This window comes from Macrotis lagotis, chromosome 4 (genome assembly GCF_037893015.1).
Source record: "Macrotis lagotis isolate mMagLag1 chromosome 4, bilby.v1.9.chrom.fasta, whole genome shotgun sequence".
Taxonomy (NCBI): domain Eukaryota; kingdom Metazoa; phylum Chordata; class Mammalia; order Peramelemorphia; family Peramelidae; genus Macrotis; species Macrotis lagotis.
In genome coordinates, this window is record NC_133661.1 from 200,446,716 (window position 1) to 200,471,696 (window position 24,981).

The 24,981-nt window shown below is 43.7% G+C and overlaps 1 protein-coding gene across 1 annotated transcript; it reads left to right on the top strand.

The window, feature by feature from the left end:
• Positions 1-10,726: 10,726 nt before the first annotated feature.
• On the top strand, positions 10,727-24,101 carry DISP2 (dispatched RND transporter family member 2). Its single transcript, XM_074236264.1, has 8 exons — positions 10,727-10,854; positions 15,356-15,688; positions 15,974-16,003; positions 16,684-16,807; positions 17,321-17,436; positions 17,782-17,909; positions 19,270-19,367; positions 20,808-24,101. The coding sequence occupies exons 1-8, from the start codon at positions 10,727-10,729 to the stop codon at positions 24,099-24,101; spliced, it is 4,251 nt and encodes a 1,416-aa protein (XP_074092365.1).
• The last annotated feature ends 880 nt before the right edge of the window (positions 24,102-24,981 follow it).

The following is a 24,981-nucleotide window of genomic DNA, read 5'->3' on the forward strand; positions in this document are numbered from 1 at the left end:
CTGGAGTGTCTGTGACCTTGATTGAGGCCTACTTCCTTAGCCTGAAGGGAGCTACTAAAGCTGTTAAATCCTTTTGCCTTAAATCAGTGGTGGGCTCTAGCCTGGGGTGAGGTCATTCCTCTCCCTATTGTCAGCTGGGCTGGTTCTTCTGCACACATACCTGTGCCTGAAGGAGAAGTAGCCTGCAATTGTGTTTGTTCTGGGAAGAGGCCGCAGCAGCAATGGAGGCATGAATTCAGAATTCCTCAGACCAGAGGAGCCCAGGGATGGTGTCCACAGCTCTCCAGCACTGGGAATTCTCCCCCCCAGCCCTATCGGCAAGCTCCAGAGTGTCAGTACCAACACCAGTGCCTCTGCTCCCTAGAAGACCCAAGCCCCCACAGTCTAGCCCCGCTGCTGATCAAGCAGGTCCAGCACTCTGGCTCCAATCCAGCCCCTTATCAGACTGACCTGTGGCTGATCTGCCCTCTGCTCCTGGACTCACCCACGACTGCAGAAGACAAATCCTGAGGTAGATGCTCTTTCTCCTGGCTTTTCTTTCTGGGTTTTGTGGGGTCGGATATCTGTTAAGAGGTTTGTTTCATATCATAGATGGGGAAAGATCAGGAGACTTTACAACTGTGCCTGTCTTCTGGCTGGAAGTCTGAAACAAATAGGGAGAGGTATGACCTCACCCCAGGGTAAAGCCCACCATTGATTGAAGATAAAAGTATTTAACAGCTTCAATTGCTCCCTCCAGGCTAAGGGAGTAGGCCTCAATCAAAGTCACAGACACTCCAGAGAAAGAAACCAGCACCTCCTACTGGCCATATGGAGGTATTGCACTCAGTGAGTAAAGCCTCTAGGGATCCCAACACCAAACCTCTGTGAACCAACCCCTCCCCAAATCAAAATCTTAGCAAAATGAATAAAGGTCAGCAGAAAGGTAGATCCATAGAAAAAATTCTTGGAAGTAAAAGACCCCAACTTAGAGAAACCTAGAACCTCTGAGGAGAATATGATCTGGTCTCCAGCACAGAAGAATGTCCTTGAAGAAATAAGGCAGGAGTTTAAAAATCAATTGGAAAATTTGGGAAAAGAAACCCAAGAGAAGATTAACACCTTGCAACAAAAAAAATAAATCATTGGAAAAGTCAATTGGACAAATACAAAATGAGAATAATTCTCTCGTATCCTCAATTGGGCAAATGCAAAAAGAAAATAATTCTCTCAAAACCTCAATTGGTCAAATGGAAAGCTCTTTCAAAAATAGAATTGACCAATTGGAAAAGGAGCTGCAAAAGGTAAATGTAGAAAACTCTTCTCTAAAAAAAAAAGAATAGAATCTGCAGAAACTAATGACTTCATGAGACAGCAAGAACTATTAAACAAAACCAAAAAAATAGAAAAAATAGAAGAAAATGTAAAATACCTCATCAGCAAAACCACTGACCTTGAGAATAAATCGAGAAGGGGCAACTTGAGAATTATTGGATTTCCTGAAAACATTGAAGAGAAACAACCAGAGCTGAACAGAAAGTTTGACCTTCAAGTACAGGACTCAGATGAAGCATAGAGAGTGAAGGAGAAGGGTAAATTATGAGGGACTTAATGATGATAAACTGCATATATTCTTGCATAGAAAATGATATTGATAATACTCATATGAACTTTCTCATTTAATAGAGCAGGTAGAAGGAGCTTTTATAGATGAAACACAGGAAGAGCTGAATTTGAAGATATAATATAATGAAAATGGAGTCAATGGCTAAAAGGGAAATGCACTGGGAGTAAGAGAAAGGAGAAGTGGAATAGGCTAAGATATTTCATATAAAAGACATATATATATATATATATATATATATATATATATATATATATATGTATTACAATGAGCTTTTGCAATGATATGGAAGGGGGAAGGCAAGGGGGAATGAGGGAACCTTCACTCTCATCAGAAATGGTTCAAAGTTGTAAACTCATCTAACCTTTCTAGAGAACAATTTGGAACTATGCCCAAAGGGCAACAAAAATGTGCATACCCTTTGATCCAGCAATACCACTACTGGGTCTATACCCTGAAGAGATGATGAAAAATAGTAAAAATATCACTTGTACAAAAATATTCATAGCAGCCCTGTTTGTAATGGCAAAGAATTGGAAATCAAGTAAATGACCTTCAATTGGGGAATGGCTTAGCAAACTGTGGTATATGTATGTCATGGAATGCTATTGTTCTATTAGAAATCAGGAGGGATGGGAATTCAGGGAAGCCTGGAGGGATTTGCATGAACTGATGCTGAGTGAGATGAGCAGAACCAGAAAAACATTGTACATCCTAACAGCAACATGGGGGCAATGATCAACCTTGATGGACTCACTCATTAAATCAGTGCAACAATCAGGGGGTTGTCTGCAATGGAGAATACCATCTGCTGTATCCAGAGAAAGAACTGTAGAATTTGAACAAAGACCAAGGACTATTACCTTTAATTTAGAAAAAAAAACCTGATATCTTATTGTCTGATCTTGCTATCTCTTATACTTTATGGTTCTTCCTGATATGATTTCTCTCTCATCAAATTCAATTTGAATCAATGTATACCATGAAAACAATGTAAAGACTGGAAAATTCCCTTCTGGGGGGGGGGGGAAATAAGATTAGGGGGAAAATTGTAAAACTCAAAATAAATAAAATCTTTATAATACAAAAAAAAAAATAAATGGCTCAGAGAGGAAACAGCATACACACTCAACAGGGTATAGACATCTAGAGTAAAAAGGAGAGAAGGGGGACAGGGGGAAGGGGGGGATGTGGGTGATAGAGGAGAGATCATAGGAGAGAATAGTCAGATATAACACATTTTCTTTTTTTACTTTTTGCAAGGTGCTGGGATTGGGTAGCCTGTCCAGGACCATGGGGCCGGATGGTTGCTAGGTCTTTGGGGTGGTATGTGGGCTTGGGGCCTTTTGTTAATTAATTAATTATTTGATTGATTGATTTTAGATTTTTGCAAGGCAAATGGGGTTAAGTGGCTTGCCCAAGGCCATACAACTAGGTAATTATTAAGTGTCTGAGGCCAGATTTGAACTCAGGTACTCCTGACTCCAGGGCCGGTGCTCTATCACTGCGCCACCTAGCTGCCCTGCTTGGGGCCTTTTGACCCCAAGGTCAGTCCTCTGTCCACTGTGCCACTCATCCACCTTACAACACACATTAGAAGAGGGACAGAGTGAAAGGAGAGAGAAAATATAATATATGGTAGTGGAGGAATGGATAGAGGGAATTACAGTCAGTAACAGCAACTGTGGGAAAATATGGAAGTAACTTCTGTGATATACTTATGATAAAGAATGTGATCCACCCAAGACAGAGCTGATGGTATTAAAACATGGACTGAAACACATTTTATTTCTCATGAGGTTCTATATTTTTGTGGGGGAGGGGGTATTATGTTGACTCTTAAATAAGAATATTTTAGTAATGTATAAATAAAGTCATATTAACCAAAAAAAGGTAAAAAAATCTCCCCCTGCTCTTCCTAAAGTTCTCTTCCCCTCTTCCTTCCTCTGCCCCCCATTTCCAGTTATCAAGTTTCCCAGTCAGATCCTTAAAGAGCCATCCATCAGCCTTCTCAGATCAGAAAGAGAGAGGGAAAAATATATAACCTCCCTAGGATGTCTTCAGTTCTCATTCCTTTCCACCTGCCCCTTCCCTGCTTAGCCTTTTCATTAGCAATCTTCTTGGCTATTTCTCCTCTTTTCCCATCTGTTTTGCTCATTCCCTCACAATATCTTTCCCACCCTTCAACCCTGTTCCCATCCTCCATCTCTCTCTCTCTCTCTCTCTCCCTCTCTCTCTCTCTCTCTCTCCTGCTGCTGGCCCTCCTGTTCTATTCCTCACTCAGCTTCCTTGGCTCCTTTTCTCTCCTCTCTGACTGTTTCTCTCCCCTCCTCCATGACACACCACATGACACACCCAACTAGGATTGTTCCTGGTGTAGACCTGGTTAAAACAAACCTGTGAGATTGCAATCACACCCACCTCCTGCTCTGCTCAGCGAGCCCAGGCCCTCCGCCAGATGCTCCCTGCCAAATTCAGAGACCTGGTTATCTGATTCTACTCCAGCATGCTGTGGGTGGAAGGGACAGCAGATTGGGAACCAGTGGATTCAGAGGAATGATGGGGAAAAAAAAAGCCTTGCCGGGTCCTGATAATCCCCCAGGCCTAACCACAGTGAGGCTGGGTCCACAGTGGGAATAAAAGTTAAGGATGAAGCAGAACAATGGTTTGAGAACTGTCTACTTCCTTGGATTCCTGGCCCTCCAGTCCTAACACCAGCAAATTGGAACAGAAAAGATGATTATACAAACTAAAGCAGGTCTACAGCCTAACCTTTTTCCTCAAAGCCATGATGACTCAGAAAGCTCCACCTGGAGAAGCAAGGCAAGAACCTTGAACAGAGTTTCTGCTTTTATTGGTCTTTACAACAAGGAAAGAAACTTGCCTAACTAATGTATTTTATGTAATTTTTTCTTTTCACTGGTACTTTTTATTTTTACAATAGCTTAATTTCCAAATATACCCTACCACCACTACCACCCTTTTAAAAAAAAAAGAAAAACAGTTCAGCAAGTTAATGAGTGTGTGGACAGAGTCTGACAGCATAAATTGTATTATACAGCCATAGTACCCCATCTCTGAAAAGAAAGAAAGTGTATTTTCTCATCTCTTCTTTGGATTAGGCTTAGTCATTATAATTCTAGGAGGTGTTGATCGTGGTGACCTTTCAGGGTCCTTTCCAGTCCTACATTGTCCATTCCTATTTACTGGTCCTTCTGACTTCTTGTGGTTTGCAAAAATGGGTAGCCTGGTGCTCCTTACCCCAAACTTTGTGTCTTTCCCTTTACTCAGATTTCTTCATTTACCTTAACATCTCATGAAACACTCTGTGCAGGGACACTCCATGAGCCCAGTCTCTCCCTGTCAGAATTGCCTGATTTATAACCCATAACACTATAAGAGCTCCAAGCACTATATGGTAGCTGCTGATTGAAAATAGAAGGGAAAGAGGAAATTTTGTGTGTATGTGTGTGTGTGTGTGTTTGTGTATGTATGTGTAAGTATGTATGTGATACTAATGAGTAAAATTGAGATTTCCCATGAGTCAAAGTCATACAGCAGGTTAGAGGATAAAATGAAGCCATTTTGACTCTCAACTGCAAGACCTTCAACATTTCCTCTTGTTGACTTCTCCTTTCCTCTAAGTGTACAGAACCAGGATCCTGTGTTTTTAGCCCTTTCTGTCATTTAAGAGTAAGGTAAGGGGGCTCAGGGAACATAGAGAATGCTAATAAGTGATGCAAAGACAGGGTACTAGACCTGAAGACCTCTCCAGGATTGTTGTGATCCATAAACATAAAACATTTTAATGATTTTTGCAAATCTTAAAGTGCTATAATGATGATGATGATGATGATAATAATAAAGATATAACAACAAGATTTTTCTTGGTCTCCTCAAATAGGGCCAGAACCCCATGATAATGACCAGGTATGTTCTTTCTCCTCCTTTGCCTCCCATTGTGATGTTGCTGGTGGTAAAATGGAGAAAGCACTGGGCCTGGAGTCAGGAAGACCTGAGTTCAAATACAACCTCAGACACTTACTAGCTGTGTGACCCTTTTAACCTGTTTGCCTCAGTTTCCTCAACTGTAAAATGGAGTTATTCATAGTACTTACCTCAACCAACGTAAGAATTAAATGAGATAATATTTGAAAAACTTAGCCCAGAGTCAACAACACAGTAGTTGCTCTGTAATTTGTAACTGTTTGTTCCTTTCCCCCTGTGAAAAACATTGGGATTGCTAAGATTATATTAAAGAGCATAGGGACATTTATCTACTCCAACCTCTTCAATTTATAAAGAAGTAGAGATCCAGAAAGGGTCTTGGTCACATTCTCATAGAGAGTAAGGAGATGAGGGGCTGCTAGGTAGCACAGTGGATAGAGCACCGGCCCTGGAGTCAGGAGTACCTGAGTTCAAATCTGGCCTCAGACATTTAATAATTACTTAGCTGTGTGACTTGGGCAAGCCACTTAACCCCATTTGCCCTGCAAAAACCTAAAGAAAAAAAGAGTAAGGAGATGAGTTCTATGTCTCTTTGGCTTCTTATAGGGACACTGTCCCCCAGAAGGAATCCACCAGGCCATGGCTATGGCCAATGCCATGACAAATACCAACCCTGTCTAAGAGGGCCCCCACCTGGTCCTGGAGTTGTACATACCCCAACTTGAAAGGCCTCCTCATTGTCCTCCAGAGTACCCTCATGGTCTATATCACTAAGGAAGTAGTACAGAGAGGCAGGAGACCAAAAAACCACTTTTGCCAGTCTGGCACAGGGCAAATTACAAATATATTCTGCTTTATGAACATTCTCTTGGAAGCAAAGGCATGTTATCAAAAAAAATCTTTTCCTTTGTCTACCATGACCAATATTCCTTCTGGGTCAAGGAGTCTCTCTGTCTCTTTATTGCTCTTGAAAAACATACCAGGAAAAATTTCAGTACTTGCCCCTGTACTAACATTCAAACAATCTTCTTACAAAAAATAAAATTGAGTTATAGCTTAAAAACAATGCAGTCTCATTTACTCACTGAGTAAATTTTATTTTTATATTGCTGCCCAAATATATTACTTCTTCTCTTCCTGGTGAACCATGTCTTGAAACAAAGGATGAGAAAGAAAAGTCAGTTCAGCAAAACTAACCAGCACTTTTACTCAAACCAATAATATCATTCAGTTAGTCAACAAACATTTATTAAGGAAGTACCGGGGTGGCTAGGTGGAGTAGTGGATAAAGCCTTGGAGTCAGGAATACCTGGGTTCAAATCCAGTCTCAGACACTTAATAATTACCTAGCTGTGTGGCCTTGGGCAAGCCACTTAACCCCATTTGCCTTGCAAAAATCTTAAAAAAAAAAAAAGGAAGTACCATATACTAGGCACAGTATTAGGTACTAGTAATACAAAAACAAACAAAAATATTGTCCATGCCCTCAAGAATCTTATAATATAATGAGAGAAGACAAAATACATAAGGAAATTGAAAATGGAGGTGGGAGTGGGAAAAGTACCTAAAGAAGGAGCATGGCAGGAAAAAATATGAAAAGTCCCAAAAATAATGAGGTGAGAAATGAGGAGGGAAATATAAATAAATCCCTAGTTTCCTATTTCTGCAAAGAAGGGATAGAGATCAATATATTATTCTAAGAAAAGGGATTGATCAGAGTCCATATCTTGAAATTCTACAGGAAAAGTGACTTGAAGAAAAATGGGAAACTCATAAATGAAAACTGAAAGACCCAAAAGGAAATGATTCCACTTGGAGAAAATAGGAAGTTGTTTGACAAAACCAGTGTAAATGCATTAAAAAATATATCAATCAACTTAGATATAAAAAAAATAACACTTCATATTTAGGCAATGCTTGAAGGTTTGAAAAGTGCTTAATGTTTACTTTATTTTACTCCTCACAACAGCTCTGAGAGGTTAATATTCTCATTTTGTAATTTGGAAAACAGGCTGAAAGAGGTTAGCATCACACAACTACCAAATGTCTAGGATAAAATTCAAACCCATTTCTTCTTGGTTACTCTACAATACCCATCTATGAGGCAAGAGCAGATAATAGGAAATAAATATAAAGGAGTGGCATTATCCTTTAACATCAGGAGTACAAAAACTCAGAAAAAAAACTGAAGTTCATGATGAACACAAATGACAATAATGCCCCCCAAAATTTTTTAAAGCATTTCAGGAGGTGAAAGAAAAGATCAAAGAAGATATAGCACTGATCCTTGGAGATGATGGGATTGATTATAGAGGATGAAGGAAAGGCTAAAGTATTTAATTCTTACTTTACAACTATTTTCTTTCAGTAGGGGTATAAACCTTTGGACAGAGATGGATACCTGTAAAAATAAAAACAACAAAAAAAACCCCAAACAACTGTTCAGGGAGTTGAAGTCAAAGATAATTCAGGAGATAGGAAAAGATCACTTAGTTGTCTTCATTAAGTTCAAGTTACCAGAGTCAGCTGAACTGCATCCTAAGATTCTGAAAGAATTGGAGCATATCACTACTGAGACACTATTTGAAAATTTGAGGCAAATAGGAAAGGAGCTTCAGAAGGACCAACAAATATTGACTTGACTTTCAAAAAAAGAAGGATGGAACATTTATTCTAGAGATCAGTGAGCTTGAAGTATATTTCTCACAAGTTCCCAGAATACATTCATTATTGTAAGATAATGAGCATTTAGAAAAAGAAGTTAGTGATTATCAAGAAGCAGCATGGCCTTATCAAGGTCATGCCAAAATAACTATACTTTTTTCTTTAACAGAATTATTAGACTAGTAAATCAGATGAATTTTGAGGGAACCAAATACCTGAATTTAAGCAAAGAGAATTGGCAAAATCTTTCACTCTCCTTTTATGGGCCAGACACAGAAATGGGTTCTAGATGATAGAAGAAAACTGGCAGAATGTTTGAACTTAAAAAATAGTCATTAATAATTCTGTCAACTAAGGGGAGATGTCTAATCAAAAACTGTCAAATATTTTTATTAACAAATTGAATAAAAATAGCATGGTTATCAAATTTTTTTATTAATCTGAAACTAAGAGAAATAGCACATTGAATGGCAATCAGGAGCTAAAGAGATCTCAACAGGCTAGAATGGTACCTCCAACTTAATCTTTCTGCTTTATCTTCCATGACTTTTCTACATGCCAAAAAGACAAAGATTCACAAAATTAGAATTGAAAAAGATCTTAGAGATAATCTAGACCAACTAGTACCTGAAGAAGAAAGAATTCTTTTTACAACTCTGATAACAATTGACATCCAGACATCATTTGAAAACTTCTAGAAATGGGAAACCTATAAACTCCTGAGATAGCCCATTTCACTTTTGGACAACATCAATAAAAAATTTTTATTTGTATTGAACTAGTCTATCATTCTGTAATTTTGCTCTGTAACTTGTTCTTAGTTCTGGCCTCCAGAGTCAAGCAACATAAATATAACTACTTCCACTTGCGAGCACTATAAGATCCTAGATGAGCTGTCTTCTCTTCTTCAGAACCTAGAACAATTCCAAGACTTAAGATAGTGTGTTCTCAACAGATACTTGGTGGATTGCTTTGACTCAATATCCCTAATTCATTCAATCAATCTTTATAAGGTAGTCTTTAGTCCCCTTGCCATCTTGGTCAAATTTCTTCTTTTCAATGGTCTTCATAAAAAATTGAACACAGTATTTCCCCTTATCTGACCACATAACTGACTTATATTTTCTTCTTCACTCCCCATTCCCATCCTAGTATCCTTGTGTTGCCTCTGACAGTCCAGAATAAGAGCACTCCATGCAAGTGTGCCCAAGGGGTAACTTGGTGGTGTAGTGGATGGAGCACTGGCCCTGCATTCTGGAAGATCTGAAATCAAATCCAACCACAGACATTTGACATTTGCTAGCTGTGTGACCCAGGGCAAGTCACTTAACCCCAATTGCCTCACCCTTGAGTTCTAAAATGTTGCCTTTCCCAAATGAGAATTTCCATTCTCTCAATGCCAGAAATATCCATGAGGACAATTCAGTTTAGGTGAATAAAATAATTCATCCATGTTGTTGTTCAGTCATTTACTTCTTTGTGACCCTGTGGATCATAACATGCCAAAACTATCCATGGGGTTTTCTTAACAAAGCTACTAGAATGGTTTGCCATTTTTTTCCCCAGTGCATTAAAGCAAAGAGAAGTTAAGGAATTTGCCCAGGGTCACACAGCTAGAATGTGTCTGAGATGGAACTTGAATTCAGGTCTTCCTGACTGCAAACCCATCACTCTATCACTGAGTTACCTGGTTGCCTAAGCTGTGACAAATGATATAAAGTTTAAAGTGCACCTTCTGAGGGAGAATGTATGCTGGGGAGAGAGGGAGGAGAGATTGGAAAAGAGTGATATTTCCAAACAAGGAAAGAGGAAACCCATTGCCCTTTTCTTATTTAAGGCCTTTACTTTTCCTCAGCCTCCACTAACCTACCTACTCCACTTACCCCCAGAGCAATTATAAAGCACACAGATTTTGAAAGGCACTTTGGAAAGGTTTCAGAGAAAGCCAGGTTTTTCCCGTCTTGAACCCATGTATGATGTTAAGCTTCACAACTTCATACCCCACAACTAGGAAAGGAGGAAAAGAATAGGAGTTAGGGAAAAGTATATATCTCTTCAATTGCCTTTTCCTATCCCTTCTTCAGTTTCCTCTCCACTTCTCCCCACTTGCATCCTTCCTTGCAAAATATTCGTAAGGATTCTGTACGCACAAGAGCCAGGCTTAGCTTTCCCTGAGTCCCGCGGGGTGGGAAGTGAAATCTTGAGGGCAGCTTCCAGTTTCCTAGTGCCGAGTGACCAGCTCTCCATCCTGGCTCCTGCTGAGAGGGCGGCATCGTGGACTGTAGCCTGGCAGGGAGTTCCTGGGCTGCGAGCTTCATAGCAGCACCCAAGGGAACCAGCGCCTTGGGTTCGGCTCCGCCCCCACCCCACCTGGCTTTGGGTCCATTGGCTGGGCCCTTTGCCCGACCCACGCCCAGTGACTGGGACAGCCTAGTCTAAACGCAGGCGCAGTGAGGCCGCCTCTACCGCGGCTTCAGCACCAGAGACCGGACAGCGGCGCCGCCCACGGGCATGGAGAGCCGAGGCAGCGGCGGCCCTAGGCAGGGTCCGGGCCCGGGCTCCGCATCCAGCCCTGGCCTCAGGGCGGAGCAGTATCCTGAGGGGCAGCACCTGGCCCCAGACAGCGGTCCCCTAGACAGGTAAGGCAGGCTATGACCCAACCCAGCCTCCCACGTTTTCCCACAACCTGGGCATCCGCCGGCAACCTTCATACATTCTTTTCACCCTCCCCATCTCCGTTGGCCCCCTCCCATAGTTTCCCCCATCATCACTTCCACACGCTCCTTCATGCCATCCCCCATACTCACCACTCCCTCAATACTCCTGCATGGCTTTCCCCAATTTCAACATTCCTCCCTGCCCCCCACCTCCAGTCCAGCCCATCTTCCTTATCCCCGACCCCATGGCACTGACCTATCTGCTTCAATCCTGGCTCCTAACCCTTCTCTGGTTCCCCAATTCCAACCTACCCTCTTCTACCTCTGTCACTCCCTGTTCTTTATACCTTGCTCTGCATCTCCTCAGAAAACACATCCACCCTCTGTGACCATCTGTCAGGGGATGAGCTTGTGAGTCTCTGCTTACGTGATTGTGTAGAGAAGTGTGTGCATGTGAATGTAACACTGTGGGTGTGCCTTTGACTCCTCATCTATGAAGGTCTGACTCTGCCTTTGTTCATCATTTTTACAAGTTGCATGTCCATGTGTCCCCATGTAGGTACTTGTGATTTTGAATCCCTGCTCCACTTATGGCAGTCATATACATAAAGTTGAGCCCAGGTAGGCAGACCTAGGGCCTCAGAACCACACCTTAACCCTTCTGGAAAGAATCATGGCTCTGGAAATGGGTCTAGTGTTCACAGCACAGAGAGGTAAATCTACAACTTCTCTTGATGATTAAAGCCAATTGTGTAGCCGTTCTCCTCATTCGATAACTTTCTTGTGCAAATAAACAGAGTTCCCTAAGGGCAAAGTGTAGTGATATATAACATATAGTGATGGATCTCTGAAAGGTCTAACTTTTTTTCCCTAGATATGTCCCTTGGCCATGGTATTGTCCTCCTTTCTAACCTGAGAAGAAATTAGACTCATCCCTTTGCTCTAGAAATCAAATACAGGGGCCTTGTCTCTAGAAGACTACTGTTGAATCACACATCTATTATCTGGAAAGGAGAGGGGAACAGAGGTGGAAGAAAAAGAGTGAGCTACCCTATTATTAGACTTTTCTGGATTAGTTTATTATGTGTCTTGAAAGGCAGAAAAATCCTGTCCTTGAAAGAATGGATATAAAGCAATCCAATCAATACTATATTTGAGCCTGTACTATATGAAAGACACTCTGCTAGGCACTGTAGGGAGTACAAAGATGAATAAGACCGTCTCTTCTTTCATGAACAGTTCAACAAGAAGGAAAAACATTAATCAAAAAAAATTTAGGGGCAGCTAGGTGATGCAGTGGATAGAACACCGGCTCTAGAGTCAGGAGTACCTGAGTTCAAATATGACCTCAGATGCTTAATAATGATCTAGCGGTGTGGCCTTGGGCAAGCCACTTAATCCCATTGTCTTGCAAAAACCTAAAAAAAAAAATTAAAACATTCATCATTCCACATCTAAATGAGTAGGTGGCATCATGGAAAGAGTGATGGACTAGGAGTCAGAAAGACAATGCTTTCTAGGGCTGAAGCCAGTGTATATGGTATTTCTCCCCCCCCCCCCCCCCAATTCATCTGCCTTCTGGATCTCTTCAAGCAGAAATCAGTCTTAGACTTTTTTCCTAAGAACTCAACAGGGAAGAGATCTTCCTTCTGAGGGAAAAGAGGCTAGAGTAGTTAATACTTATTATTACTGAATCAAATCAAATGATCTGTGAGAGAAGGGATTAGGGAACAGAGGAATTTTGGTTTAAGAAAGATTTTTCTTTGAAAAGGGTAGAATTTGACTCTTAAATGTGGAAGCAGAGAAAGAATAGAAGACTTGACTCTGATATTTAGGGTTCTCAAATTCTGCTAGATTGAGAATATTAGGCAAATCCAGGAACTAAGGTTTCTGGAGAAGGGAAAACAGAGCACTAAGATCTCCCCTCCTCAATTCACTAACAGAAATCAGAATAAATGAAAGAAATTAGGAATATCAAGAATAAGAAGAAAAGGTACTTTTTGAAGTTAGGATCTAGGTAAAAGCTGACAGAGAAAGGACAAAAGAGGTTTAAAAAAAGGTGAAACTAGGTGGTTACTTAATTTTTTTTGTTTTTTTTGCAAGGCAATGGGGTTAAGTGACTTGCCCAGGGTCACAAAGCTAGGTAATTATTTAATGTCTGAGGTCAGATTTGAAATCAGGTCTTCCTGACTCCAGGGCCTGAGCTCTATCCACTGCACCATCTAGCTGTCCCCATGAATTACTTATTAGTAATTATTGAGATTAACTGAAAATAAAGTTGCAATTCATCTCCTTCTCCTCATATGGATGCTTGTACTATGGACTTGAATTCTCTTCACTTCTTCCTGGGTGCTGAAATTGACACAATAACCCTGATTTTCATGGAAATGAACCTGAGGCCCTAAGGACTCTAAGACTTGGGTATAAATCCTTTAGAGTCCATTTTCCATTTCTTCTTCTACTTGCTCCCTACTGATGATAAGATTTTGAGAATGAAGGATGAACAATGACTATTTCCTATGTGTTGATCAGATTTCTAATCCTAAAAAAGATAGTTGTCTTCCGTCACAGGCTTGGAGGGATGGTGAGAGATCTATTTAGTTGCCAAAAATGTTAATCTCTGGTTTACCAGAAAGACAAAAATGAGCTCATCATTTTTTTCTATTCATTTATTTCATACCTAGATAGAAGATGGCCTCTCTACATGCTGTCTTCTTCCTTCTCTCCCTTTTCCCAAGTCTCTTTCCACCCCATTCTAACCAAAACCCTGACTCAAAGCCTCTCCAGACGGCAGTAGCATTGACTTTGGAATAAGAACCAGAGTAAGCTCATTCAAGAAGTCTGGCCACTCCAAAAGGTAGGGAGGCCTTCCAACAGTGGAAAGAAATCTTTCCAAGCCAGTCTAGTTCCAATGGGGCTTCCTGCAAACCCTGAAATCAAAATCATTCAGTGCCTCATTGTTTCTTTTCAGCAGTTCACTTGTCTGTTGATAAATTCTGCTCTGGCTTGGTGAGCAGCAACTATCTCCAAGCAATTTCTAGTAAAGTCCTGCCCATGTCACTAAAAAAAAAAAAAAAAAAAAAAAAAAAAAAATGACATTTGCTGATGCTACTTCTACTGAACCTCCCTGAATCTACTCAATTTAATGGATTTATTGGAACAGACCTGTGATTTCATTTATATAAGAAATTCTTGGTGAAGAAAATTCCTTTACTAATGCTGATGGACATAGGTTTTATAATCTATTTAGGAGGCACTAAGAGATTAAGTGATTAGCCCAGGATCATGTAATTTGTTTATATCAGATATGAGACTTGAATTCAGGTTCTTTGATTCTAAGGTCATCGCTCAACTCATTATGCAAATTCTCTAACTCAATTTAATTCAGTTCAGCAACCTATGAGGGGGCGGCTAGGTGGCCCAGTGGGTAAAGCACTGGCCCTGGAGTCAGGAGTACCTGGGTTCAAATCTGTCCTCAGACATTTAATAATTACCTGTGTGACCTTGGGCAAGCCACTTAACCCCATTGCCTTGCAAAAACCTAAAAAAACAACAACCACAACAACCTATGTGCAGGATGTTGTACTATATGGAATATAAGGACAACAACAAAACTTTTCCCACCCAGAAGGAGCTTAAATAATCCACTAAGGAGATAGAGTATGTACACACAGAATAATTACAAGAGTTAGACATAACCGGTAACTTTGGAGGAGGGAGGGAGCACTTAGAAAAAGATTCTTCTTGAATTTGACTCCTGAGCTATACTTTAAAGGAAACTAGGAATTCTAAGAATCTAAGGGAAGTAGGAAAGAGTTCCATACAAGGGAGATGACCTAGCTAGGTGGCGCAGTGCCATGCAGAGTACTAGCCCTTGAATCAGAAGGATCGGAGTTCAGATTTGGTCTCAGATACATAATAATTGCCTAGCTGTGTGACCTTGGACAAGTCACTTAACCACATTGCCTTGCAAAAAAACCCAAAAAGTAAAAGTAGAAAGTGGAGGTCAAATGCCCTGTACTGGAAGCAGCTTGTAGGACAATTTGATTGGGACAGAGAGTGAACAAATAAATGAAAGCATGAAATAAGACTGGAAAGTTAAGGGAGAGTCACATTGTGGAGAGTTTTAAATGTTAGCTTGAGGGTTTTATGTTTATCCTACAGATAAATATGGTGCCACTGACAATTCTAGGCCATAACATAGTCAAATGTATGTTTTAGTAATATAATTTTAAAGAATTAAAAACCAAACCCAGGCCACCCAAACTATCTACTCAGTAATAAAGTCTAGATGGCAAAAGGGTGGGATATAAGACTAAGTTGAATACAGAGACACGTCAGAACCCTCTCACCTGCCTCCACTTCATATTACCTACCTTCCATTTACCCACTCTAGACCTAGTACTGTAGATGTGGGGCCCTGGGATGATCTCATTGACTCCTGCCTCTCCATCCTGATTCTTTGCTTTTTCTCTCTAAACAGTTCCCAAACTGAAGGTCCAGTCCCTGATCCAGGCCAGGAGAGAAGATGCCCCCTTCACCGCTGCCCAGTTACTACACCCCTCATCTCTTCGGGTCCATTACCAGTTTCAAGTACCCTCCAACCCCAGGGTCAGAACTTAACCAGTCCCTTGGCTCCCCGATTCCCTTATCCCCGGGCCCAGCAGGAATACCGAGGTGGCTATACTTTGCCTGGGCCTGGGGACAGAACTGGTCTGTGCTCCCACCACTCTAGCCTCAGCCCCTCCCCTGTTCCCTCACAGAGGGATGGCTCCTGGAAACCCAGACCTGTGCAGCACCATGTGGTAAGCGTCAGGTAAGGAGGGAGTTTAGAGGTGGTAAAACAGAGAAGAAAATAGCTTGTCCTCTGTCCATGGGATTAAACTAGAGATTGAGAGCCCACACCTCAGAAGTCCTGGATATGGGAACTCCAGAGGTACAAGGATGCTGGGGATAGGACTCCAGACTAGAGAATGCTTAGGTTTGAATGCAAATGGAAGAAAAATTTAGGACCTAGATGGGGAGACCTGGTAATGCCATATTTCTCATTTCCATGAAAGAAATAACTCTCCAATTAATTAATTATCTTTCTTGTCTACAGGCATGAGCAGGCTTTCCGGATGCCAAGGAGGTAGGAATTGTCTTCTTTTAACCTTTCATATCTTTCATACGGTCTTTCCCCTGCTGGGTTATACTTCATGTTTTCCCTGTCACTTTCTTGGCTACAGCTTTCCCCTATGACAGTGTCTCCCAAACTTCTGACCCCAGCACTCTTTGGGATTTATTATTCATTGACAAATTATGTAAGAGTTATATTGTGAGTGTTTTGGCTAGCTATTCACAAGTACGAGATAAATGTTTATGAAAATCAACCTCAAGGCTGAAGAATCACTTCTGCTGTTTTTCACATTTTGAGTTGGAGTAGAATTACATATATGGCCCATGTGTGCAATGGAAAGGGAAATAGATGATATCTCTTGCCAAGGGCTGTGCTTTTTCCTGATGGACACTGCCCTGAACACCAATGAGACTGGAGAGTGAAAGTAGCCTGTGGCTTGCCACAGTCCCCTTTAGGGCAGAAGACAAGTAGGAGGAATGGTCCCCTTTGGAGTACTCACTAATATTCAAATGTTTTCATGGAATCCCTAGTCACATCATGGGTTGCATGGAATACAGTTTGGGAAATGCATTCAAGCAGCATAACCAGGAAATGCCCTCAGGCCCCTTCCCTGAGGAACTCTTCTCTGCTGAGTCTCAGAATACCAGTGGGTCCTGAACTTCCACTCATGCTCTGGCTCCTCTCCCTTCCAGCTACTCTCAGCTGATTGCTGAATGGCCCCTGGCTGTGCTGCTAGTATGTCTGGTCACTGTCTTGCTCTGTACCATAGCTGGGCTGCTGGGGGGACAGATGCCTGACTTCTCGGAGCCCTTACTGGTGAGTAATAGAGGGACAAGGAGGGAAAGGCAGAGATCCCAACTCTTGCCGCTTCTTCCCACAATACAAAGTCAGTTGGGTGAATATGGTGCCTGAGTAATGAGTTGGGCTTTGAAGTATTAGAGGGAATGACAATAATTAGTTAAAAAGAGACACATTCATTTTGTTGTTGTTATTGCAAAGCAGTGGGGTTAAGTGACTAGCCCACAGTCACACAGCTGGGTAATTTTTAAGTGTCTGAGGCTAGGTTTGAACTTAGATCCTCCTGACAGGGCTGGTGCTCTATCCACTGTACCACCTAGCCCAGAGAAATATTCATCTTAATAAGAGATGGCTATTCAGGTGATCCAGGTGGGCTTCATCTCTTCTAAGTTCTGCATTAGGGGAGCAGGAGAATGGGAGACAAGACTAGTAGCTTGTGGAACTAGGGAGGAAAGGAAAAGAGGGGAGTCCTAATGGAAGATTTATCCCCAAGTCCAATCAATCCTGACTTTCCTGTGAACCTCACTGCAGGGCTTTGAACCTCGGGACACAGATATTGGGCGAAAACTGGCAGTCTGGAGAATCGTGCAGGAACTCACTGGTCACAAGAAGGTGTTTTCATTAACCCCTGATCCTGATCTGAATAGGTATGGGCCATGCATGGGGAGGGTGGGATATCTATGTCCCTGTAAGACCACAGGCCTATTATGGTAACACACACACACACACACACACACACACACATATACACATACACACAAACACACACACACACACACACACACACACACACACACAGCCTCAGGTAACTTCCTAAAGGGCAGTTGCCCATATTTTTAGTGTCCACTGAGAGAAGTATGACCAGCTAGCCCAGATAACCTGTCTTGTTGAACCCCTTTCCTTGAGTTAACCATCAATGAGATAAGCCCTTACTCATTACCTGACCTTGTTGATGGGCTTCTCTGAGATGGGAACTTTTTTCTCTACCTCAGTTCTGACAGCTCAGTCACTATGAGCCCCTTGGACTGGGGCAGTGCCCAGGAAGGGTTGACCCGGCCTCGTAGGATGGTGGAGCCCTGGGAAGACAAAGGGCAGGATGGTTTCTTTTGTGGACCCCCAGGTGAGTGTCATCTTGGCCAACCCTTGTCCCCTTAGTCAACCCAGCCCAGCCCCTTCCTCCTCTCTCTCCCCTGTCTCCCTCTCTCCTCATTATCTCTAAACCTTCAGTAGCCAATGCTGTTTTCCATCTTATTACCAAAGATACAAGGAAGTACTAGCTTATTATTTTCTGCCCCTTCAACCTGATATCTAGACAAAACAATCTCTCCATATGCTCCCACTTCCTTCTTTCCTCCACCATCCCCTTTTCTCTAACAAGGATCCTGGCTCAGGTCCCCCTTCACTGCAGCAGAATTCTCCACCCCCCCAGTCTGGAACTTTGGCAAAGGCAGGATGGGGCATATGAGGGCTAGCAGTGAGGAATATTTAAGTGATTTTTGTGAAACAAAAGGAAGAAGCAGGAGGAGAGGGAGAGCTGGGAGGTACGATGAGGTAAGCCAAAGGTCAAGTTCAGTGATGTCCATGGAAGATAGTTAACAGGGATCAAAAACGTAGTTCAAGAGACCGAGGAACCCATGATCAAGGGACACAGGCAGAGAACCTGAGCAGCAAGGGATCAGAAGCTCAAGTTAAAGAGGTAGAATAGGATCTAGGCAGGAGAAGTGAGGCCTCAGCAGCAAAAATGGGCTTATGGTGCCAAGACAATTGCCTTATGGGGAAAAGACTCCTGTAGTGTATTTCTGTTTGCTGTTGTAAAACCTACTGCTACTTTCTGTTCCCCTGGGCCAGCTCCCCTAAGGAAACTATTCCCCATGGACACAGAATCTAGTTAAAGGGTTGGGAACGAGATGATTGAAGGTTTAAGTGTGTCAAAGAGGGATAGTGCCCCAATAATCTCATCTTAAAGACAAGTATGAATGACCTGTCACTGGACTGACAATGATCTGTCCCTGGGTTGACTTTTAGTAGACTATTCTTTTAATTATTTTATTTTTGGTGGCAATTGGGATTAGGTGACTTGCCCAGGGTCACACAGCTAATAAGTGTTTGAGGCTGAATTTGAACTCAGATCTTCCTGACTCCAGGGCCAATGCTCTATCCACCATACCACCTAATTCCTACCTCAGTTCCACCTCAGTTTCTCTTTAAGGAAACTCCGAGTTCCTATCCTATCTGAGCCTTGAAGGGCATCAAGAACATACTAAGAATCAGAACTGATTTTTAGACCTCCTTCCTACCTTGTCCTATAAGACTGGACTAATTTCTTCCCTTTTTTTTTTTTTTGTGCCTCAATATCTCTAACACACAGATAGGAAGGATTCAGCTTTCCTCTCCACCTCCCAAGGGGTGTTAGGGTCCTGATTGGGGTCCTGAAAGGTCCACAAGACCGAAGGGTTAAGTTCTTGGAATTTGTGTTGCAGAGAAAAGTTACTCCCAGTTGGTGTTCATGTCCACCACAGCTGGCAGCCTATGGAATCTGCAAGCCATTCAGTCCATGTGTCGAATTGAACAGGAGAAGGTAAGCCACCTGGGTGGGTTTGGACAGGATAATGGATAGCCAGTTTGAAAAAGAAAAAGCACCCAGGAGGCAGCTGACCCCATTCTAAATGTGAAATACCATGTAAAATACAAAGCAAAGACCTTGCTCCTAGCATCCTCCTTGTTCTCACCCAGCATTCCTCCTACCTTTGTCTGCGTCTGCCTGCTTCCTCTCTCTTCCCTTTCTATTCTTCCCAATTAAATGGCCAAGAAATTGATCTATTGAGTTCTCTGAAATGTTCTTTTTGGGTCCTTGGAACCTGACAGGAGGGATAGAGTTGGTGAAATGAGTTGAGTCAACACAGGGGTTAAAGCAGGAGCAGGTTGACTATCTGCTGCTCAGATTTATTTTTATAGTCTCAGAATCATGTATGCATCAAGCAAGCAAGCTAAGATCATTTCCTTGGTTACAAAAGTATACAATTTTCATTATCAATCATATAATTCATATGGTTACAAGTTTGATCATGTAGTGGTTACAAGTTTGATCATGTAGTTAATTTTTATCCCTGCTCAGGCCATGATGACCTCAACCTGTCTGCTACCTAGTTTGTTGCTGCATTGTAAAATTATTAGTTCATTTAAAGTTATTAATTAAGCAATTCATTTAATGGAATTTTTTTATGTTTCTGTATATGTAATGTTTCTCGATATGCTCCCTTGACAACCTATAGTGAGGGTCGTTATGTTTGTCCACCCATCCATTAACTCCTACAATAACCAATTTTCCTTTCAGCCCTTGTTGGTAGAAACTACAGTTTCTGTGACTTTTTTATTCTTTCCCAATAAACTAAGGCTGTTATAGTTCACATATCAGTCACCTATACTAACTATTCTTTCACCATCTTTATCATATATTCCTGTGTATGGTAAGGGGGGAAAACTGTTAATTTCCCTGGAATTCTATCTGACCCATCTTGTATCCGTTTTCCCTGTATATATTCTGACATCTCCTTGGAATTCCCAGTGTTGGGTTTTTCCAGAGATTTCATAATGTTGAAGCCTTTTGTATGTCTCAGGGAGAGGCAGTCCTGTTAAATTTGGACAGAGTTTACAATCTGTTTTATTCAAAGAATTTCTCTGAAATCCTTCCTTTATAGTCATTCCACTATTAGGATGAGTAAGTATTGCAATCAATAATAGACCTATAAATATTGGTATGCCTGGAATCTCTATATATATTGAAGAAGGAAATGTTCCATCAGGCGGTGTGGCTGCCTTTGAGTCTTCTTGCAGTGACTATGTCAGGCAGCTTAGAGACCCTGGCTCCCAACACATGGGAGCTAAGGTTATGGGTCCCACTCTCCCCAGCATCCTCCTCTGTAGCTTTCTAGAAGGCAAGGGGATGAGTCTAATCCTTGGGCTGCCCCATCAGAGCCTTCTGAGTTTCCTAAAATCTTCCACTGCTGTCTCTCTGCAGATCCGTTCCCATGCCCACTTCAGGGACCTATGTCAGCGCACCTCGACAGATGAGTGTTGCCCCAGCTGGTCCCTTGGCAACTACATCGCCGTGCTCTATAACCGCTCCTCGTGCTTAGACATCACCCAAGGGGATATTGTCCACACGCTGGCTCTTCTACGGGCTTGTGCCCCTTATTACCATCGTGGTTCCTTGGTCCCTGCCTGTCTGGGTCCCCAACGGGAGAAGCGCCCATTTTGTACCCATGTTCCTGAAAAGTGTGCCCGTGTCAATGCCATCTACCAGCTCCTGCACTTCCTGGTCGATAGGGATTTCCTGAGTCCCCAGACTGCTGACTATCAGGTACCCTCCCTCAAGTACAGTCTTCTCTTCCTGCCTACCAAGAAGGGAGCCTCCATGATGGACATCTACCTGGACAACCTGGCCTCCTCCTGGGAACTCTTCGATAACTATACCTCTATCACAGGGATGGACCTAGGCCTCAAGCAACAACTGTTCCAGCATTACCTGGCCCGGGACACAGTGTACCCTGTCCTGGCTCTAGGTGCCATCTTTCTCAGCATCACCCTGTACCTCCGCTCCCTATTTATCACACTTATGGTGTTGCTGGTGGTGGTAGGCTCCCTGCTAGTTGCCTTCTTCCTCTACCGGGTGGCTTTCCGCTTGGCCTATTTTCCCTTTGTCAATCTGACTGCTATTGTCTTGCTCAGCAGCATCTGTGCTAATCACACCCTGGTCTTCTTTGATCTGTGGACCCTCAGCAAGGGTCAGCTCCCCTCCTCCGGGCTCCTCCAAAGGGTCAGTCATACCATGCATCATTTTGGCTACTTGCTCTTGGTCTCTGGTCTCACCACAGGCACAGCCTTCTATGCCAGCTACCTGAGTCACTTAACTGCCATCCGATGCTTTGCCATCTATATGGGGACTGCAGTGCTGGTCAACCTGGCCCTCATGCTCACCTGGTTGCCCTCTTCCATGGTGCTGTATGAGCGTTACCTAGCCCCTACCTGTGCAGATCGACCCCGGGGTTACTGGGGTGGCAGCGGGCACCGGAGGCTGGCTCTGGGCCTACAGCGGCAGCTTCATGCTCTGCAGCGAGCCCTGACGGGCACCTCCCATCTGCTCTTCCAGCGGCTGCTGCCTTGTAGTGTTATTAAGTTTCGTTACATCTGGATCTGCTGGTTTGCCGCACTGGCAGCAGGAGGGGCCTACATCGCAGGCTTCAGTCCACGGCTGCGGCTCCCTACTCTGACAATGCCCAGGGGACAAGTCTTCCGACCTAGTCACCCCTTTGAGCGCTTTGATGCAGAATACCGACAGCAATTCATGTTTGAACGCCTGCCTCAGGGAGAGGGAGGTCACATGCCTGTGGCAATGGTGTGGGGCATCCTTCCTGTAGACACAGGTGATCCCTTGGACCCCCGCAGCAACGGCACTCTAGTGAGTGATCCAACTTTCTCTGCCCGTGGTCCTCAGGCCCAGCGTTGGCTCCTGACCCTTTGCCACCGCGCTCGAAATCAGAGCTTCTACTACGTTGAACAGGAGGGGGAGCCCACTCTTTGTTTTGTGGAGGAGCTGCAGAGGTGGATGGCTGGTCATCGGTGTGCCTCTCATGGCCCTGGCCTCTGCTGTGGCCATTTCCACTTCCCCTTTGGTCCCCAGCTCTTCCTGCATTGTCTCAAGATGATGGCCCTGGAACAGAGCCCTGATGGGGGCAGGGACCTGGGACCTCGGTTTGACTCTGAGGGCAATCTGGTGGCCCTGGTTCTGCAGTTTCAGACTAATTTCCACTATAGTGTGGATTACAGTCAAACCCACCGCTTCTACCTAGAAGTGAGCCGCTGGCTAGAGGGAGAGCTGAGCACTGCCCCTGGGGGTCTGCGTAATGGTTGGTTCACCAGCCACCTGGACCTCTACAGCCTCCAGCACAGCCTGAGCACAGAGCCTGTGGTGGTCCTGGGCCTGGCCGTTGCCCTCTCTTTTGCCATCCTCCTGCTGGGCACCTGGAACGTGCTGCTGAGTCTATTTTCTGTGACAGCCATTGCTGGGACTGTGATGCTTACCCTGGGACTGCTAGTGCTTCTTGAGTGGCAGCTCAATGCTGCTGAGTCTCTCTTCCTCTCAGCTGCTGTGGGCCTTTCCGTGGACTTCACAGTGAATTACTGCATCTCCTATCACCTCTGTCCCCACCCAGACCGGCTCAGCCGAGTGGCATTCTCCCTGCGCCAGATGAGCTGTGCCACAGCTGTGGGAGCCTCGGCTCTCTTTTCTGCAGGTGTACTCATGCTACCCGCCACGGTCTTGCTCTATCGCAAGCTGGGCATCTTCCTCATGATGGTCAAGTGCATCAGCTGTGGCTTTGCCAGCTTCTTCTTCCAGTCCCTCTGCTGTTTCTTTGGGCCTGAGAAGAATTGTGGCCAGATCCTCTGGCCTTGTGGCCGCCTGCCCCGGGACTATGGAATCCATGAGCCTGGTAGGGAGAAGACCACCCGGCACCGCCCAGGGCCTGCTGGGGTCTCTTCAGCTGCATTCATAGAACAGTATGAACTGCAGCCCCTAGCCCGCCGCCGCAGCAACAGTTTTGATACCAGCACAGCCACCAGCAAGCTCTCCCACCGTCCCTCTATGCTCTCTGAAGATCTGCAGCTCCAAGAAGGCCATTGCTATCCCCGGGTCCCTCTGCCACCTGCCCGTCAAGAAACTCTAAAGCCTGAACCCCAGGAGCCACTTTTGGACCATCAAGTTGTCTTTGGTCAGTGCCCAGCTCTACAGACCTCCTCTCCTTATAAGGAGAGTAAGCCTGCCCCCAAAGTCTGGGCTGGAAGGAATTCTCAGAGTTTGGAAGCTGGGACTCCACAGTCTACAACCCAGCCTATCACACCTACTCATCCCTCCAAGGTTGAGGTGGAGGAGACCCCTCCCTGCCTCTGTTCTTCAGCCAGCTCTCTAGAGGGGCTCAGTGTCTCAGATGAGACCTGTCTCAGCGCCTCAGAGCCCAGTGCTCCAGTTCCTGATTCAGCAATATCCTCCCCAGAGGTTCAAGATGTAGTTAGGTCCCCAGCTCCAGAAAGGGGTCAACTGAATGGAAAACGTGAGACTCTCTGGTTGGCCCTTCGGGAGACTGTCTATGACCCATCCTCACCAACTTCCCACCAGAGTAGCTCTTCCTGGAAGGGCCGTGGTGGTGTTGGAGGCAGTGATGGTGGCCCAGTTGTTCTGCCCAATAGCCAGCCCAACTTACCTGATGTCTGGCTCCGCAGATCTAGCACCCAAAATTCTGGTTACAGCAGCTGAAATTCCTTGAAAAGAATGAAGATGGGAAACTGAAGAATGAAAATGCCAGATTGAAACCTGAAATTGCCCCCCAGGAACCAACATGTAAATGTTGCACCAAACTGCTGGGGGACCTTAGAGACTTGCCAGATGGTCTTAGCTGTGGTATTAATTATCTATTCTCACTTTGAATAGAAACAAGCTAAGAGGTCCTCCAGAGAGAAAAGTTGGACTGTCTTTATGACGCTGGCTAAGTGTGGCCCCTCTGGTCCCTACAAGAAGAAAAGGGGATATTTCCTGTTGAAGGTTTTACTAAGATAAAGCAAGAGGGAAAGTTCAATAAATAGCAAGGCAAATCCCAGCAGTAGACTCTGAGCCCTGGCTGGAGAAGAAGGAAGAGGAAAAAAAAATTGCTTCCTAGAGCTGCATTTCCATGATGCTCCTTTAGTGCCAGGCTTCAAGGCTTTGGGGATCAATCAAGACTATCTCTCCCAAGGCTACCAGGACTTCTTACTCACCAGAAAGATAATACAGGCTTCCCAGCAGCCTCCTGGAACCTAGACTCACACTTCCCCTTGGAAGTCTCCTCAGAACTTCCTCTAACACCTTTTTCAAATAACTTTTTTTCCCCAGAGTTGGACCCTTGTGTTTCTGTACTGCAGCTACCCTTTCCCCTTCTTAATGGGTCTGACCAGAAAGTTTCCTGAGACCTGAGAATGATATAAACAGGGAGAGGGAGGAAAGGGTCTGTTTTATGGGTTTCTTTGCTGAGAACAAGGAAAAGTCAGCTCTGATGATGACTCTGTCTTCCTTGTGTTAGAAAGTACACCTTCTATCCCTGAAGCACTGCATTTCCAATTCAGTTCAACATTTCAACAAACAAGGATTAAAGTTCCTACAA